The sequence below is a fragment of the Hyaena hyaena genome, unplaced genomic scaffold (genome assembly GCF_003009895.1).
Source record: "Hyaena hyaena isolate Hyena2069 unplaced genomic scaffold, ASM300989v1 scaffold_242, whole genome shotgun sequence".
In the NCBI taxonomy this organism is placed as follows: Eukaryota; Metazoa; Chordata; class Mammalia; order Carnivora; family Hyaenidae; genus Hyaena; species Hyaena hyaena.
The window spans coordinates 927,337-940,276 of record NW_024080869.1 but is presented as its reverse complement, the minus strand read 5'-3'; the positions used below and the strand labels follow the sequence as shown (position 1 = coordinate 940,276).

The 12,940-nt window shown below is 37.7% G+C and overlaps 1 protein-coding gene across 4 annotated transcripts in view; it reads left to right on the top strand.

Annotated features, from left to right (window-relative positions):
* Positions 1-12,940, top strand: part of COL21A1 (collagen type XXI alpha 1 chain) — a 175,727-nt gene that overhangs the window by 128,539 nt on the left and 34,248 nt on the right. For all 4 annotated transcript variants that reach the window (XM_039244317.1, XM_039244318.1, XM_039244316.1 and 1 more), the window contains one exon: positions 6,146-6,199. In XM_039244317.1, coding sequence (XP_039100248.1) covers positions 6,146-6,199 — 54 coding nt within the window. The remainder of the gene's footprint in view (positions 1-6,145; positions 6,200-12,940) is intronic.

Here is a 12,940-nt window from a genome sequence, read left to right as displayed (position 1 = left end):
GTAAATTGTTCACCTGTTGAGAGACAGGGAAAAGGTAGTTTCTGTTGATTGGAGAACTTTTTACTTAGCTCTGTGGAAAATGTGGTACAGAGGAGATGAAGAAAATACAGAAGCTGCACTGAAGTGTAGTTGAACCTGGAAGTTACCATCTGTGTGGTGGTGGTACTATTTTTCCCTCCCATTGCTATACTTGGAAGCCCAAGAGTAGGTCTGAGGAGGCTTTCAGTTTGATTTACTCAATATTGAGGTTTGCATAAGCAAGCGCAGTGGATGAGCAGTGAGGCAAAGGGTTAAGAATATCAGTTAGCAGTTGAAATACTGAAAAAATGGTGTCGAAACTGGATATGGAGAGAAGTGAACACAGGACCGGACACATGATAACAGACACAATTTATTGGATACTTCCTACATGCCTGGCTCTTGTCCCAGCAGTCTACATGCATTCTCCCATTAATCTCATAAGTCATTGAACTGTAAGTAAAAAGAAAAATATCTTCCTAGAGATGAGGAAACTAAAGAATGGGGAGATTAATAACTTGTCTAAGATCATGTAGCCATAATTTAATAACAACTGAAAATTTCTATCACCAAATTGCTGAAAAATCGTATTATAGCTGAATAATCTTTCTCAAATATAGGAAATGATGATGGAACTAAGGACTCTACTGTTTTTGTGGCACTTAGCTAGATTAAAATATTGACCATCTTTTTAAAAATTCTCATTTTTCTAAATGATAATGGTAAACCATAGTAGTACAAATATGAAAATACCATATTATTTGAAAAAATGGAGCCTAAAACAAATTGTAAGATAAAGGACTGTTGAATCCCCAACTTTTTGGTAACAGTGGAATAGCAAACTTTGATGAACCTTCCCTTCTGTGTCTCAAGATGGGCGAGGTACTTTCACAAAGCCTCTTGTCTTATTTTCTTAAAAAAGGATTCTTGGGAATTGGGGAGTATTAATGTCGCTTAGACAGTATGGTCAGATTAAGACAGATTAATTAATGTACCTAGAAGTCCAGTTAGTTACATGGAAGAACTAGAATTCCAGGCCAAGTTTGTGTGATTCCCGTCTATGCAGGATGGGTCCCAAACTTCTTGTCTATTTATTTAATAAGCCAGGAGAAGCTTCCCTGGTTTTATATCTTTAGTGTATCCTTCGGTATGCTAGGGATTTGTTTACAAACTAAGAATAAACCATGTAGTAAGATCAAAGTCAAAGTATTTAATAACAAAGTAAGCAACTATTTCAATATTTAATTATATTTTCATGGTCACACACCTGATTTTGAGGGTTGCTATGGCCACAAACTAAATTATACTCCATTCTTTTAATTTTTTGTGGGTAAGTACCAGTGACCACAGCACGAAAGGAAATACACATGCAATGCATGTTTTACATATCTGCTTTTGGTTAAGTTTCCTTCTTAAAAACAGCTGCTTTTTGTGGAATAAATCATCTTTGACATTTGCTGTAGAAATTGGATTTAGGAATAATGTTTAGCACGACGTCTTTTCAGCTATTTCATATCAAGAAAGAAGTTAATAATAGAACAGCAAAATGATAGAACAGAGCTAGGGGTGTGCTATATGCCTTTTTCCACCAGCCAAACAAATTAGCATGTGCCAGGTTGTCCATGTCATGAAAGCAATCAAATAATCAGGTTATGTTACAAAACTGCACTTCACAGGTTAGTTGTGTACTGCATTTAATTATTTTATGGAAAATGACCCCAAAGAAATCATCCTTCATCTCCCAATGAAACATTATTCAGAGAATGGAGAGGATACTTTCTAGGTAAAGATTATTTGCCACCGTCTTGTGATAACCAAACTCTGTAATTTCAAAACAGCCAGTGCTATAGGGCTATCCATAAATGTTTCTCCCCATTTCCTTTAACTTCTTGGAATCAAGTCTTTAAGAATAAATAATCCAGTCCTTGATATGCTTTAGTTGTTTGCAAAGAAGGGGACATAAAGCCTTATATATTGTCTTACGTTCTGTTCAGCACAATTCTAAATATTCTAGGTGATAAAACACTCATGTAGGTACGTTTTTTGCCTTCAAAGAATTTACAGCTCAGGAAAACAATGCCTACATAAACAAGATACCTGTTGAACAGCTTAGCCATCATATAACTCAGTGCCAAGTGTAAAACTGTACAGTGTCATTATAGTTCACAAAGAGAGGTGTTGGTAAGAACAGGAAGGATGTGTAAGTCTTTTGAGATCTGGGCTACAGCAGCGGTCCCAAAGGCCACCGTCCACTACTTTCTGGGAACTTGTTGTAAATGCCAGTTCCTGACATCTGCCCCACACCTATTGAATGAGAAACTCGGGGGGGGGGAGTCCACAATTGGCAGTCTAACAAATTCTCCAGGAGATTCTGATGCAGCTAGTATTAAAATCACTGCTGTAGATGATAAAGAAGAGTGCTATTTTGTTCATATGATGATGTATCATTATGTTTAAGAGGTAGGAATAAAAATAAAATAAATCCTCAAATAATTTGGAGACTTAATTATTGATAATACTTGATGATGATTAGTTTAAAAGCACTTCTGCTAATTGGAATAAAATAACAAGATTGTGTCTTCAGAGAAGTAAAAGGAGACAGATTTTTGTCAGCCTAAGTAGTCATGTAATTCCAGATTACTTGTTTCTACTATTTGACAACTGCCCTCCTCCCTTTATATAGAAGCTCTAAACTACAGATTTGCTTAGCAAGTCACATAGGACAGTACCTGGAGATATGGGAAGGTAAGTGGCTTAATGACTTAAAGATATGCCTCGGCCCTCACATCCTCAGAGTCAGCTGGACGTGTTAACACTGAATGCTGGGCTCCACCATCTAGAGTTTCTGATTTGTTGGGTCTGAAATTCTGTACTTCGAAGTTCCCACATGAAGTGAGGCTGAGCTGGCTGATGTGGGGGATGAATCGCCCTGTTAATCCGAATGTTGAGTTTAGATATAGTCATTGCTGTATTTCCCTGTTGTATTAGGCCCTTTTCTTTAATTTTTCAGACTTTTAAACTCAGTGGATCCTGTATATATTTTTGTTTCTCTGATATTTTCATAAGCTTTTCTGTAGAACCACGACGTCAGCAGCGCTTCCCCTCCCAATGTGGTTACTTTACAGAAAACATCATTCTTTGCTCTCTCTGTTGTCAGCTGTCAGCTGGTGTTTGTAAATAAAATTGGAACAGATGAAATATTTGGCTTTCGCTGTGCTTATGAAATGCAAGAATTCATAAAAGTGGGAGAATGCTGTTTTTATAATGTGAGATGGTTGAATTATTTTTTTAAGTGCTGATTATGTTAGCCAGGTTTTATTGGTTCTTCCTTCTGTGGTTCATTTCCTCCAGTTTTGGGAAATTCATTAGAATATGAAACTCTGGGAAACAATGTTGGCATATGCATCGGTACATGTCTTCTGAGACTCACCCTTAGACCTGTTTCTACTCAGGCATTTGAAGTATTTACAAGAAAAATGCTTTTGTTTTACTTTCCTGCTCTCATGTAGAATGAAATGTTTTCTCTGGTATGAAGCAAAGTGTGGCACAATTGCAGAGAACTTGGCTTGTTATGATGCAACACTTGGCTGAACAGAAAACAAAATCATGGCTCTTAATGGCTGTAAGGTTTCAGAAAGCCTAAATGTTTGAGGGTGTGTCCATCTGTGTCTGTGTGTGTATTTTAGGAGGCCTCTCTCCCACTGCCCCTTATATGTCTCTCATCCGTATAATAGCTGTGTTCATCTGTAAATATGATATATTTTAGGAATAAATGTAGATACTATTTATAAGCAGAGTGTCATACTCTTTTGTATACACTGGCATTTTGGGGAAAACTTTGAGGATGCTAAAAGGTGGATATAAAGTAAGATCCTTAAATAATTTGAACATTATAATTTAAAGGTATATAATTGAAAACTAGGATAGTTTGTATAGCTATCTAAAAATAAGCATTTTAAACATCTAAAATGTTTAATTTAAATGGGTAGATATTCTTGGGCAGCTAGGTGGCTCAGTTGGTTAAGTGTTCGACTTCAGCCCAGGTAATGATCTCATAGTTCATGGGTTCAAGTCCCTCATTGGGCTCTGTGCTGACAGCTCAGAGCCTGGAACCTACTTCAGCTTTTGTCTCCCCCTCTCTCTGCTCCTCCCCAGCTCACTCTCTGTATCTCTCAAAAATAAATAAACATTAAAAAAATGTTTTATATAGGTAGATAATAAATGAAAGTGGCAAATAATTTCAAATAATAACCTATAAATAATTCCATTTAATGAAAGCTCTGTTTTTGTTTTAAAATGCAACTGTTGCTTGCAAGGTCAAATTAGAATGATCAATTCTTATAGATCCAAGAGAATGTTCCAATCCACTGGGTCCAATTCAACAGAATGATCAATTTTAAAGTAAAAGGGAAAATAAAACCAAATATGGAAGGATTGATATAATCCTTGGTCACATTTACTTTGGTAATAAGAATAATGTCCTACTCTTCTAAGAAGTATACTTCTATATAGTACCAGAGGTATTTTATAAATTAACTCAATTATCTGCTGCCGTATATATATTTGGTATTTATATAGTCACTTTATGAATTTCAGAATAAGTTATTTGATGTCACGAAGAGTTAAAATCCATGATCTAGAAGTGATTTTTAAATTGCACTTCTATTTTATGTAATCCCTTTTTTAAATTTTATTTTTCTTATTGAGTATTAGAAGGTTTTAAAATTCTGGATACTAATTTGCTAACCCTTTGTTATTGTATGCATTGTATGCAAATATATTATTCTAATCTGTAGTCTATCTTTAGACTTTTAAAATATCTTTTGGCCACCAGTTATATTTTAAATTAATCCAGTAATCAAATTTATTATGATTTGTTTTATTACATTTTAGTTTAAAAATTCTTCTCTGCCCTGAAATTTTAAATGTGGTTTCTTAATTTCTTTTAAAATTCCTTTTCAAATATTTAAAGTTCTGTTTTTCATATCTTTGTCTTAATTTCTTCTGTGTGTGTGTGTGTGCATATGTGATTATTCAATTTTATTTTTTTTAAATGATACTTAATAGTCCAAGTACCATTTGCTGCAATTACAATTCAGTTCCAGATACTGAACTTACTGAAGGCAGTTTTGAGGCTGCTTTTTCTACCAATTTTTTCTCTCTTTGTGGGTCAGGGCTGCACACTCTTAACTCCCATAGCTGGATAAGCATTCAGGAACAGATTCATTTCACCCTCTTGGTATCTTTCTAGATTGTCTATATTTTGGTAATCCATTCCTCTATTTAAATCCTATATTGGGGTGCCTGGGTGGTTGAGTCAGTTAAGCGTCTGACTTCGGCTCAGGTCATGATCTCACACTTTGTGGGTTCGAGCCCCACGTCGGGCTCTGTGCTGACAGCTCCGAGCCTGGAGCCTGCTTCAGATTCTGTGTCTCCCTCTCTCCCTGGCCCTCCCCTGCTCACGCTCTTTCTCTCGCTCTCGCTCTCGCTCTCGCTCTCGCTCTCTCAGAAATAAATAAAACGTTAAGCATTTAAAAAAATCCTATAATTGTTTTGCCAAATTACAATAAAAATCTCCTTGGGATTTCTATTGAAATTCCTTTAAGTTTTGATTAATTTGGAGACCTCTAACATCTTTATGCTATGAAGACTTTATAGCTTCAAGACTGTGAATCAGTTTTTCTATCCACAAAGAGGATATATATCTCCTTTTATTTAGGCTTTTTACCTAATCTGTTAATAGAAATCTGTCATTATACAGATATAAGAAATACAGATATAAGATATAAGATATAAGAAATCCTGTATTCTTGTTAGAATTTTTCTTAGTCAAAGTTTTGTTTGCTGTTTTGTTATTATTTATTTAACTTAGTTTTTAATTGAAATATCATTGACATACAGTGTTATAGATAGTTTCAGGTGTACAACATAGTGATTCAACAACTCTGTATTTTAGGCTATACTCACCATTAGTTTAGTTGCTTTCGGTCACCATACAGCATTATTAATAATCTAGAAGTGTTTTTTATGTTTGTTTCTAACGTGCTTTAATATTCACAGTTACGTATTATTGTTTTATAAGCATGCCTGAAAATGCATTTCTCTATTTTTTTTTTATTTTTAAAAGGGAGAAGTAGGACCTCCAGGCGCTCCGGGTCAGGATGGATCGCGGGGAGAGCCTGTAAGTACGTTCTTAACTCTGTTCCAAAGGATGAGTTTCTTTTCCTGTCATGAAACCCTTTGACTAAGTACTCCTGTCGGATGCCCTGTTCTTGTTCAGTGACTTTCAGTCTGAGATGTTGTGACAGCTCTTTATGGAACGTTGTCAATTATTGAACTATTTAATCCTTTTTTACAAAACAGGAAGAATGTTGGCAGCAGACCGTTCATGTGCTGTATGAATTATGATCATGAGCACTCGCGCTTACACAAACAAATGGTTGATACGAACAACAGGGTCTGTTGCTGAGACTTTAGTCAATGTCACTTTGTCACTGGTTCATTGTTTTGTAGTCTGCTCTCTGGGATCATGCATTCAATAAGAACTGGGGTAAGAAAACATCTGATGGAGAAAGTATTGGATATGAATCCTGGATATATGTGTTGTTAGCAAGTGTGCCAGAAGACTCCACTTCACTTACAATTTCCCCCACCTTTTATTCCCACAATTCCCAGCCAACATTGGCCAACATTGAAAAAAATTTTTAACAAAAAAAATTTTAATGTTTTTTTTTTTTTTTTTTTTTGAGAGAGACAGACAGAACGCAAGTGGGGGACAGGCAGAGAGAGAGGGAGACACAGAATCCAAAGCAGACTCCAGGCTTTGAGTTGTCAGCACAGAGCACAACGCAGTGCTCAAACCCACAGTGAGATCATGACCTGAGCCGAGGTCAGATGCTTCATGGACTGAGCTACACAAGTGCCCATTGGCCAACATTTACATATCAGAAGGTCTCATTTTATTCATCAAGGTTACTTATCCTTAGGGAATTTGCAGTTTGTTTGGGGAATAACTAGGTTAAGAAATTTTAAAAATTGCCAAGATATATTGCAGTTTGTCACTGTGTGTTCAGGTGAGCTCTCCAAATCTTAATACCGGACAGAGGAGGGAGAGAGGAATCACCAAAGCTGGATGGATTGAACTCCTCTTAGGATCCCTCAGTCAAATTCTGAGAACAAATTGATTAAGTTCTCATCTTGTGTATTATAAGGCATTGGGACAAGTTCTGTATGCAACTACTGCCTTCAAGGAGCTTATAATCTAGTAAAAAAATGTAAATCATTGCCAACCTGCAGCAGTTTTTAGTAATTCCCAAGTAGGGATATAACATGGAATCTGAAAGCCAGGTTAAAGATAGTTTCTGCCGCACTCCACCTGTGGAAGCTTGAATAAATCAGTTTGCCTCTCTAAAACTTTTCTCCTTACCTTTAAAGTGTACATACTTAACAATACCTACTTCAGTGTGTTGTTGGGAACACATAGGAAACATGAAAAAACATGAAAAAAATTGTGAAAACATGGCACAAATGCGTGGAGTTATCCCAAGTGCCGCCAAAGCAGTAAGGGAATTTTGTATCATGAAGTGATCGAGAAATACTTACTGAGGGTGTAGGGCTAGATTTGATCTTAAAAGGGTGACTGGGAAAGAAAGGAAGACAAGAGGGAGAAAGAATATGAGTGAAGACACACAGGCAGAATGGTTAAGTGTGTACCCAAGAAATTATGAAATGTTTTTCTTAAATAAATGTTTGTTTGTTGAGAAAAAATAAACAAAGGGGGGAGAGAGAGAGAGAGAGAGAGAGAGAGAGAGAGAGAGAAAGAGAGAAAGAGAAAGAAAGAGAAAGAGAAAGAGAAAGAGAAAGAGAAAGAGAAAGAATCCCAAGCAGGCTCCACGGTGTCAGTGCGGAGCAATGCAGGTCTCAATCTCAGGAACTATGAGATAGTGACCTGAGCAGAAACCAAGAGTGGATGCTTAACTGGCTGAGCCACCCATGTACCCCATGATGACTTGATCTTAATGAGGCCCTGAGGCTGCACTGATAGGTCCTTACTGGGTGGTAGGAAGTGAAGTTGGGAATTTAGATAGAACCATAATATGGAGATCCTCAACTCCAGTTCAGAAAGTAAACTGTTTTCGCTTGCCATGGAAGTGAAGAATTCTAAGACTTGGTAACTGGATATGAGACTGAGTATGTTTATTTGCTCTTATTTTAGAAAGAATATAAAGTGTGTGTGTGCGCGCTTGCATGCGTGCACATATGCATGCATGTACATGAACACAGGGACAGGGAAGGGAAGACAGGTGAGAGAGAAAGTTCAGAAGAGAAGAGGGAAATAAGAGACAACTGAAATGAAAACCAGGTTATAATTGGAGTTGATTGTGTTCTAAGTCTTTGAGTCAGTTATTTGGAATTTGTGACTCTTTACCCCCAGAAACAATGTTAGAAAGGGAAGACTGACCAAGTCTAAACCTGAACTATAGTGCAATGTGAGCAGCATATATTTACTTTAAAAATAATACTATTGGGATCTTGTTAATTGAACCAGATAGAATAAGTAGGAAGTTAGGAGCCCTCAGGGGCTGTTTTCCTCTCCCAAGGATGCCTGTTCCATATAGCAGCCAGAAGCAGACGCCCACTTGTATTTTCTTCTGCCCTGCCTGCTCCCACTGTGTTAAAGATTTACCTTTGTCTAGAACTTTTGCACTACGGTAAAATTCCATCCTAGGCAGCATGGCCCTTTCGATTTAAACCTTTTCTTTCCTTGCTCCCTTCCTACATTCACTGCGTTCCCAGAATGTGTAAGGCACTGGTTTTAGTGAGACAAACGTGTGGACTGCCCACGGCTCTGTACAAACTCACAGGAGAGATCGACAGTAAAGGGATAAAGAAACAAAAGCCAATTACAAAGTTCTGAGAAAGGCCAGCAAGGTGCGGGGACAGGTAATCATGGTAGTGGGACAGTGGAAGTATTTGGAATGTAATGTCTTCTAAACCATCCGCGTAGAAGACTGGGAGTTACCAGGAGAAACTCTTCGGACCCTCTCCACTTCTGTCCCACCAGATCAGGGAAGGCAAGAACGGCAGTCCCTCGCCCCTTCTCTTCCTCTGTTTCTCTTTCCTGCCAGCCGCTGGAGAGGAAGCCAGGTTTCCCATGCCAGAAGTCATATTCTTTGAGGAAAGTAATCAATAGAGTAAGCATCTAAAATTGGCCCACATTTTCCAGATAGAATTCTCCTGATCCATATTATTTTACAATAAAGAACGTAATTACAAATTATTCCCTTCCTTTGGCCATTAGTGAAAACTTGGTTGTTAGAAGTAACATCCTGGGATGATTGATCTTTACCATTTGTGGAAAAAGCTTTGAAAACTGGAGAAAATGGAAGTTTTTATATTTAGTAATGTAAAGAAATGAATAGTCCTCCATTGCATGTGGATGCTGGTTGTAAGTATTTATAATGAATGATTTGGCCCCACTAAAAAGGATATGTTCACTTTATTTGTTTAATAATGTGGCAGCCAAAAAAATTAATGGAGCTTAAGTTAGAAGGACAGAAGCTCTTAAAAAAAAAGCTTTAAAGCTAATTAAACACAGCTTATAGCAGCCAGAGGATGATTCATTCATGTCAGCAGATTGATAAATATGAATCCTAACTCCTGGAATTCAAATTGAGGACAAGGGCCTATTTTTTAATTAATTAAAAAGTTAATTTTTTCAATTAAAAAATTTTTAATATGTATTTTTGAGAGAGAGAGAGAGATTGTGAGTGGGAGACAGGTAGAGAGAGAGAGAGACACACAGGATCCAAAGCAGGCTCCAGGCTCTGAGCTGTCAGCACAGAACCCAAAGCTGGGCTTGAACTTGCGAACTGTAAGGTCACGACCTGAGCTGACGTGGGATGCTTCACCGATTTAGCTACCCAGGCGCCCCAAATTCAGAAGTTTTAGAGAGATGACTGTGACGGCAGAAAAGGGAATGGATAAAAGTGAGCTGACATAGAGGACAGAGCCTGGAAGCAGTCTAACTGGGCTCTGTCCCAGTTACAACTAGGGCAGGAACATTCAAAGTGGGGAACAGTGGGGTGTGACTGGTTTGACATGAACTGAAAGGGGAACCAGCGGGATTCGAGGATCAATTGGATGTGTCACTTAATGATGAAAAAGGATGACTCTCAAAGTCCTACTGCATGGGTGATAGCACAGGAAGAGCAAGCAATAAACAGGAAAGAGCAAGAAGAATCACTTTGTGCTGGGGGAAATAATCCTATGATATTTTTAAAAGGGACATAGCTGGATAATAACAAAGACATTATAGGTGGCCTGTGCTTTGGGTAATGAGAAAAGAATAGACATGTACAAATGGAGACTAATACAATTCCAATAAGGAATAGTGGGTCAGATTCAAGGAAATTATAGACGAATTTTGTCAATACTAGGGTGTAGTAGGTTGAAAAATGCCCCCGCAAGATAATCAGACCCTCTCATGCCTGAAACCTGTAACTGTTATCTTACTTGAATAAAGGGTCTTTGAATATGTGATTAAACTAGGATATGGTGATGGGGAAATTATCTTGGACTGGCTGAGGCGTGGCTGATCCAAGTTGAAAGGCCCTCAGAGCAGAACTGAAGTTTCTCAGAGGCAGTGGTGAGAACGTGATGGCTGAGGCTGGAGCAATGCAGCCGCAAGTCAAGGAATGCTAGCGGCTCCCAGAAGTTGGAAGAGACGAGGGATGGATTCTCCCCTAGAGCCTCTGGGGGGAGCGCTACCCTGTCAAGCTCTGGACTTCAGACTCTGGCCTCCAGAAATGTGAGAGAATAAAGTTCTGTTGTTTCAAATGACCAAGTTTGTGGTGATTTTTTTTACAGCAGCCACAGCAAAGTAGCACACGGGGCTTGTCATCTATTCATTGTGGAATGGACCCATGTCAAAAGGCACATGAGCACATGCTGATACCTGTCACACACTTGGTAGCACGTATATTGGTCAAAACCATTTGGGTTTAAAGCAAGGAGGTGAACAAGTTTCAGTGACAGTTTGGTGAAAAGCAAGGCTCCTCAGCCACTGATGTCTTCTGACTCGGAAATTTTGCTGAGTTTTCAAGTGTTTTTAAAACCTTAATTCATCCACTTCTCATTTTTCTACATTTTTGCGTCATTCAGTTTGGTAACTTTTAGCCCATAGGTTTTGCACAGTTGGAACAGTTTAAATGTCTGATACTTAATACGTTATGTATATAAACTGTATAAAATGTATACGCATTTAAACATAGTTTTAAAAATGTGATATTATATGAATGTGTATGTAAACACATGATTTTATCCTGTTTTGGTTGCTTTGCTTATTTTTCCCCAGGTTGCTTTTTGATGTCTGTTATGTTACATTTTTGTTTATCTGTATTTTATTTTCTCCCCAGAGCATCCATTGTTTTTGTAACACATTATAAAAAAATTAAGGCCTGGATTTTGAGTGTTTTACAGTGTTTCTTTTCCTTTTTTTTTTTTTAATATGTTAATGTTGTTAGATGACATTTTCATTTTTGTGCCAAGGAATAGAGAACAATCAGATTGTTTCAAGGAATCCTCATGCGTTCTCAAAAATTCCTCTTATTTTATCTTGGGCAGTTATGTGGATTGGATGACAGGGGACCAGCACACCAAATTCACTTAGTTGAAAAACAAAAACTGGAAACATTCATATTTGACCAAATGAACTTTTAGGCCAAATTATCGTGTTGACCAGCTACTTTGCCATGGCCAGTTGTTGCTGGCCACATGATCTGTGGCATCAACATTTTTACTGGTTCTTGGTTATCACTATTCTTATCCTGGTGCTCAATCCTGATGACATGCTGTGTTTAGGGTAACATTTTTCCTCAGATGGTCTGAGCCGTTTGCTCACTAGTTCTCTCCTGATCAGCCAGCCCCTTGTGGCTCATGGTGAAGATATGTAGGCAGGGCCTGGATTCTACTCTTTGATCCAAGATCCCTGGAACTTCATGAGCATGAGAGAAAGGATGACACACTTTCTGGAGCTATGGAGGTGAGCACACGTTTCTAAAATAAGGATGTGTTCAGCCTTTTTTATTCTGGAAATGTTCGGTATATCATTTTTCTAGGAATGAAGATGTGGCGTTCACTGTACTATATTTGAGGACATTGGCTCATAGAGGTTTTTGTTTCCTTTTCTCATATCTTTCAAATATTTGCTAAATCCCATGTTGTGCTTGTGTGTATGGTGTAGTGTTACCTGCTGAACTGGTCCACGTCATCATGCACTTAAGAGGCAAGTAGGTGTTTTGATTAATTGCCTTTTTTCTGGTGTGGTCATTTGACTTGTCATTTTTCTGGTTATAAACCAGAGACATCCATAAAATTCTTGGGGGAAAGTTAATGTTGAAAGGCTATGGTGATTTCCCATGTGGAATGATTCACTTTATTATATTAGCAATGTGGAGGTATCTTTATTTACCTACGTGACTGTATTTTTTATTTATATTGAGAAACAAGGTTAAGGGAAAAACCCAAGTTCTGTTTTTGTTCCAATTTGATTTGCACAGATCTTCTGTACAGATTTGTAACATTTTTTTCCCACTCTTCTTTCAGGCACCAGGAGTGGCACATCCTTGCTGTATGTTGAATGAAACAAGCTTAACCCAATGTTTCCTGAGAATTTCACACGGCATTTCTTAGTATGAAGGCAGCTCACATTTAACAACTTACGATATTTGAAAAATTGAATTGCATTTATTATTGTAATAATCCCCTGATGATTCCAGGGTTGGTTATGTTTTAAAACCTGATTGAGAGTAACTCTCAGAATGAAATTTGAAGTTAGTCTTATCTAAATTAAATAATGGACAAATCTGATTTGTCTGCAGGAGTGATTAACTTTGTAAGCAATATCTGCTACTTTTTGGTT